The 6,372-nt window shown below is 34.8% G+C and overlaps 1 protein-coding gene across 2 annotated transcripts; it reads left to right on the plus strand.

The window, feature by feature from the left end:
- The first annotated feature begins 1,329 nt into the window (after positions 1 to 1,329).
- On the plus strand, positions 1,330 to 4,239 carry LOC140768094 (farnesylcysteine lyase). 2 transcript variants are annotated; one of them, XM_073108195.1, is made up of 6 exons: positions 1,330 to 1,965; positions 2,066 to 2,239; positions 2,719 to 3,078; positions 3,315 to 3,490; positions 3,580 to 3,874; positions 4,022 to 4,239. In XM_073108195.1, exons 1-5 carry the CDS (start codon positions 1,372 to 1,374, stop codon positions 3,842 to 3,844), a joined length of 1,569 nt encoding a protein of 522 aa, XP_072964296.1. In that variant the 5' UTR covers positions 1,330 to 1,371; the 3' UTR covers positions 3,845 to 3,874; positions 4,022 to 4,239. The 2 variants fall into 2 exon arrangements, with proteins under 2 accessions (XP_072964296.1, XP_072964295.1); XM_073108194.1 differs by having other exon boundaries at positions 3,580 to 4,239.
- Positions 4,240 to 6,372: the final 2,133 nt, after the last annotated feature.

A 6,372-nucleotide genomic window follows, 5' to 3' on the forward strand; every position in this document is an offset into this window, starting at 1 on the left:
CATCTGTGCATCCGCCCTCAACTTCTTTTCCATCTCCACCATTGTCGTCTCTCTTTGCTTGCTGCCACTTCCTTCCATCTTCGTCTTCAGCTAGCCTCTACTTATCTTGGGCAGCTAGTGAACCTACCTTTAGTGCAATAGCAGCAATGATATAAGTGGTGTTGGGTTTACACAAATAAGGGTGAATCTGAAAAGGTGGTGGCGGGGTATGCGACGATTCGAGTGTTTTGAGGGCTCCTTCGTTCGCTCACCACCTATTTCTTCTTTATATTTTTATTTTCTTTGTGTTTTATTTCTTTGCTTGTTCTTTGGTATTCAATTATAGATTTGTGTGTTGGGCTTTCATGCAGTTTTAATAGATATTCTAACCTCTTGATTCCTGCATTTCGCTTTAGCTAGATTTTATTATTTTTAGGCTTGACAAATCTCTTGTCGTACTTCTTCTATGGTTCTTCCGTTAAACGCTAAGTGAGAGGCTTACCTCTAAGATTGTCATTATTTCTCCTTCATTTTCAGTTTATGCTTGAGAGCTTATTTGTTTGTTATTCACTTAATATTTTGTTTTATTATTCTTCTGTCTGTGTTTAAACATGTTTGGGACTTGTGGCTAGGGTTATCGCCCCATCTCCCATCTTTGTCTATCAACTTATAATCAATCATTAGTGTTAACACAATGATCAATCTGCAAGCTTTCCATAAAAAAAGTATAGGAAATTCATCATCCAACCACAAAGTTTGGCTTCGACACTATCAATTATCTTTGAACAATACTTAATTTAAAGTTTAGAAGCAGAAATATCCAACCCCACGTACCAAAATGGGAAAGAGCCATGGTTATACTTAGGATGTTCCTACTATCTCTCACACAAATAGGATTCATCCAAGTAGGGGGTGTAAAAAGTAAATTTAGCTCTACTAATATTTAGAATAGTAACACAAGCATAGTCCTCAAAGATGGTATTAATAATCCTACAAATCTCGGTAGGAATTTTAGTAACGCATATATGAGATGACAAATAGAAGAAGATCTACTGATAGAAAATCCACCAAGTTATTTGATCATTGAGTACGTAAGAGAAGAAAATCCACCAAGTTATTTGATCACTGAGTACGTAAGAGAAGAATTTAATTAGTGACTTTTAAATTGTCACATTAATTTTTAAAATAAAAAATGACTTATATATTTATTTTTATCGTTGTAGAGGTTGTTGAGACTCTAGCGGTTTAACAACTCACCTAGATGCCTATTTTATTTACCTATTTAATTTTGAAATGAATTAGAACCGTTAAAAACTATTAGCTGTAGAAAAGTCAAACACTCCATATAAACTCATCAGATGACTCTGTAGTCAAGTTCGATAGTCGAGATCCATGGCGACTTCCTCCTCGCTTCCCCTTCTTCCCTTCCTCCTCCTCCTCCTCCTCCTACTTACCCCCCTCACCATCTCCTCCACCACCATCTCTTACTCCATCTCCACTTCCACTACCACCACTAAAGCATGCGTTATTGGTGGCGGCATAGGCGGCGCTTCTGTGGCGCATTTCCTCAAACAGTACACCTGCACTTCTTCCTCCTCCTCTTGCATCGACGACATCCGCGTATTCGAGCGCCGCGCTAAAGTCGGCGGCCGCATGGCCACTATAACCGTATCTGGCGACGTCTTTGAAGCCGGCGCCTCTATCATCCACCCGAAGAATCTCCACGCCCTTCGCTTCGCGAAGCTCCTCGGCCTCAATCGCAAGACCTCCTCCTCCGACGAGCTAAAACCTACTTCGAAATCCAACTCCTCCTCTTCCTCCTCCTCTTGGTTTGGTATATGGGATGGCTCCCACTTCGTTTTCAAGACTCTCCCACCACCCTCTTCGAGCTCGGTGTTCAAACGTAAGGTCTACGAGTTGCTCAATTCTTTCCTCCTTTTCCGAAGATATGGGCTATCGCTTCTCCGTATGAATAGATTCGTCGAGGTCTCATCCTTTGCCAAAATCAAATTTTTATTGGTTCACGAAGATTGTGGTATATTTGATGAATTGATCTGTAACTTTCCTTCTTCTTTTGGTTGTGCAGAAAATGTTGGAAAAGTTCATGCTTTATTATAGTGGATTCGATTCACGGCCTGTTTTTGAGACGGTGGAGGAGATGCTGAAATGGTCAGGATTGTATGAGCTCACACAGCGGACTCTCGAGGAGGAATTGGCCGATGCTGGATTGAATTCCCAGACAATATCGGAGCTTGTGACTGTAAGAAAAGTTTGCTACTTGATCAAATATCCTTGTTTTTCTTTTCCAAAGAGGCAGTCTAGACTTTCTGGATCTTAACTTGTTTAGTTTCGCTGTTCTTGAGTATGTTTGTACAATTATGTTTTTCTTTACTCCGTATTTTATACTTCTTTTGTAATTCATTAATTGCATCTGTAGGAGAGAACTGATTAGATTACGCTATTAACATAAATGAACTTTGGACGGAATCAATTGGAACCATGAGTCATAGTCACAGACATAGTTGAGGTTCATAGTTTGCATCAGTAAATAAAAGAGAATGGTGGTTAGTAGTAATATTTATCTACTGTAAGATGTACACTGATAGTTTATTGTTCTCTGTGCTTTCAAAATTGTTATTACAACTTCCAAATACTTCTTAATTGTTTGAACATTATAAGTCACATTACATGTCATTGCGAATTCGTTCTGTTTCCATTTTGATATTCTCATCTTCACAGGTGATAACAAGAATCAATTATGGTCAGAGTGTGAGCATCAGCGGACTGGCTGGGGCTGTTTCCTTAGCTGGTTCCGACTCGGGACTGTGGGCAGTTGATGGGGGAAACTGGCAGCTTGCTGCAGGGCTCCTTGACAATACAAATGCCACATTGCATCTCAATGAAGGAATAGACTCGATCACTGATGTGGGTGATTATTATGTGCTCAAATCTACAAATGGGAATCAGTACAATTGTGAAGTTACAGTCGTTGCTACACCACTGGATGAGTTGAATATTACCTTTGACCCTCCAATTTCAGTTCCACCTAGGAAACTACAGCATACATACACAACATTCATCAGGGGCATTTTAGACCCTGTAAGTGTTCTCTCCAGCAAAATCATTGAAGTTGGCAACACATTTTATTCGATCTTTTCAACCATAATTTCATCTTTTTATAATTTAGATGGTAATTAAATTGATGATGAAGCTTTCCCTCCTTTTTTTTCCTTATTTTTTTCCCCTTTTCCTGTATTATTCTTTTGTTAGAAAAACAGCCTGTTGTAGTATCTAATGCAAGAAATATTGGTTGATGAAAATTGTTTGTTCCACAGATGTATTTTGGCCTGAAATCTGCATCAGAAATTCCAGACCTTGTGGGTACACTTGAGCTTTCTGATATCCCATTCTCTTCCATCTCTGTTTTGAAGAGATACAGTGAAAGTGATGCGACTTACAAGGTATTCTCTCGTGCAAGATTAGATGACAGTCTATTAGATCTGATCTTCAGGTGAGTCCCCAACTCATGAACTTAAGTTGAATAGGAATTAAGACATCTTTATTCACAAAAGTTGGTACTTATACTGGCATCATGAACAGCACAAGGAAAGAAACTATACGAATAAATTGGCCCGCTTATCCTCATTATCAAGTCCCCGAACTCTTTGCGCAAATCTTGTTGGATGGGAAGCATTTATACTACATAAATTCCTTCGAGAGTGGAGCAAGTACTGTAGAGACCAGTGCCGTTGCAGCAGAAAATGTTGCCAGGCTTATAATTTCAAGATTTTCTGTGGCATCATCAAATTCCTCAGATATAAGGATGCCTACTCCTTATAAAGAAGCTCTGCGGACAGAATTATGAGAGGTTGAGAAGTAATAAGTTTCAGCTATGGTATGTGGTTGTTTATTTATTTGTACAAAATAAATCTTTTCTTCTCTCTATGCGTTGATCAATCTGTAGATCCTCGTACAATGAATGAGTTGGTTGTAGTTAACTAATTATAAACCATATCATGCCGAACTCTGCTTCATGAATTAGGTGATGAGTTGCAAATTTCTCCTCTCTGTCTCTTTCAACTGTTCTTGGCACGGTAAAGCAGCTTCCTTGGTCATTTTAAGCAACTCAGGCTGGTATGGCATGGTAAGTATCATGAAAGAAGACAGTGTAATTATATATCCATTTCAAAATAGAAATATAACTGCTGTTTATATATCGTAAACCTTCATTATAATCTAAAACGATGTGCTTGGTGTTCAGATGTCGTTTTAAGCATGTCATTTTCTCATTATTCCATCTATTTACAGTAGCAAAATGACTTGTTCTAAAATGATCAAGGCCATTTGGTGAGCAATGGAATTTGACATTTTATTAGGAAAATAATTTTGCCTTACAGGCTGACTCCTTCACATTATTTGTTGTATAGTCTGCCACCAAATTGGGTGGTAAAGAACATCTAAAACATCAAGGTCTGGACTATGCTTCGGATGTAAGGAACTTTGTGGATGCTCAGCTGCCATACACCTATTCCAAAATAGTTCATTTAGATGGTGAATCAAAGCAAACACAATAATCAAAATGGATATTGATCAGAAGTACTCTAATCTGGCCAAATACCCCAAGTGTGTGATTTAATTAACATATAGCATGTATTAGTGCAGGTTGGGTAAATAATGTAAAGCCATTGCAGTCTGTCATATGAGATCCCAATAAGAAATTAAAAGAAATTTTACAAATTACACTCTATATTTTATCTATTTTATTATTCACTCTTTGCTTTTGAGGTTTTTGTAATCTAAACTCTATTTTTTTACTATAATTCTCATTTAATACCCTTTGTTAATTTAAACGGTACTAGTAAAAAAAAATTTCATTATAATATATAAAATAATTTATAAATATTTAAATTACTCATACATTTTTTAGAGAAGAGGTAGAGAAATGAAGAAAAATAATGGTGAGAGTATTTTAGTAATTTGATATTAGTCAAAAGTAATGTCAGGGTGTTAAACGATAATTATAAAAAAAGAGGAAATGTCAGATTACAAAATCGTCGAAGACAATGTGTGAATTATAAAATAAGTAAATTGTAAGGTGTGATTTTTAAAACACTTGAAATTAAATTAACAAACAAGCCATAAAATTTTTCATAGATCTGCTAAAATTATTTTTGCCTAACTGCAGTACAGCAGACACCGAATATAGTCGAATATAGTTTTTCTATCAACTTACCTGTTTAGGAATATGCTTATTGTAAAATAAGTATTCTTATTCTATATAGTAACTAAATAGTTATTTATCTTTATAGTAATTTCGTCATTCTTTCTTTATCTTATTTCATACAACTTAAAAATAATAATTAAACAATAACCCATAATTACTATTTACCATTAGAAAAGATAATATTTAATTATACATTACCTTAATATTATGACTCTCTCTCTCTCTCCACGATCTCTTCTTTCAAATATTAGTCATTACTCATCTCACCTATATTTGAGATTCTTTTTTTACTAGTTAATTCTACAAAAATAAAAATAAAAGCATTAAGCCCACATATGTGTTTTGCAGTGTAGGATTATAACTCCGAATTACCCTACAGTATAGGCTTATAACTCCGTTTTAATCTGTATTGCTTCTTGATTTCTTCTAGTACATAATTATTTTACATAAAATACAGACTTATAACTTTGCATTACCCCGCAGTATCTTTTTTATTTTTTTTAGTGCATGAATATGTTATATAGAGTGTGAATTTATAATCCTATAGTGCCTCTTTATATCCTCTAGCATACTATTATTTTACATACAATGAGGGTTTATAATCTTACATTACCCCGCAGTGTCTATTTATATCTTTTAATACATATTTATTTTACATAAAGTAAAGACTTATAACCCCACATTACTGCACTGTGCATATTTATATTCTCTAATACATAGTTATTTTATAAAGAATACTGGTTTATAACCTCGCATTACCCTATAATGTCTTTTTATATTTTTTAGTGTGTAGTTATTTTATATAGGATATGAGCTTATAATCTCACATTACTGACTCTTTATATCCTCTAGTGCATTATTATTTACATAGAATACTGGCTTATAACTCCGCATAATCTTACAATGCCTTTTTATTTCTATTAATGCATGATTATTTTATATAGAGTACAAACTTATAATCCCATATTATCCTGTAGTGCTTATTTATATTTTCTAATGCATAGTTATTTTATATAGAATGTGAAATTATTTCTCCATAATATATACTTGTAACCCTATATTCTTATATAGTGCATAGTTATTTCTTCACGAGTATATAGAGTATTCTAAGTCCATACTTTTTAAAAAAAAGTATTTTGAAAAATAATATTTACTTTTACTACTTTAAC

This window comes from Typha angustifolia, chromosome 10 (assembly GCF_048772165.1).
Source record: "Typha angustifolia cultivar Huaian chromosome 10, ASM4877216v1, whole genome shotgun sequence".
Classification (NCBI taxonomy): domain Eukaryota; kingdom Viridiplantae; phylum Streptophyta; class Magnoliopsida; order Poales; family Typhaceae; genus Typha; species Typha angustifolia.

Bases quoted from the DNA above. Each gene is read 5' to 3' on its own strand.
- LOC140768094 (XM_073108194.1), top strand. From the start codon at position 1,372: ATGGCGACTTCCTCCTCGCTTCCCCTTCTTCCCTTCCTCCTCCTCCTC. The intron at 1,966-2,065 runs GTCTCATCCTTT...TTGGTTGTGCAG, and splicing joins GTATGAATAGATTCGTCGAG to AAAATGTTGGAAAAGTTCAT. The intron at 3,491-3,579 runs GTGAGTCCCCAA...CATCATGAACAG, and splicing joins CTATTAGATCTGATCTTCAG to CACAAGGAAAGAAACTATAC.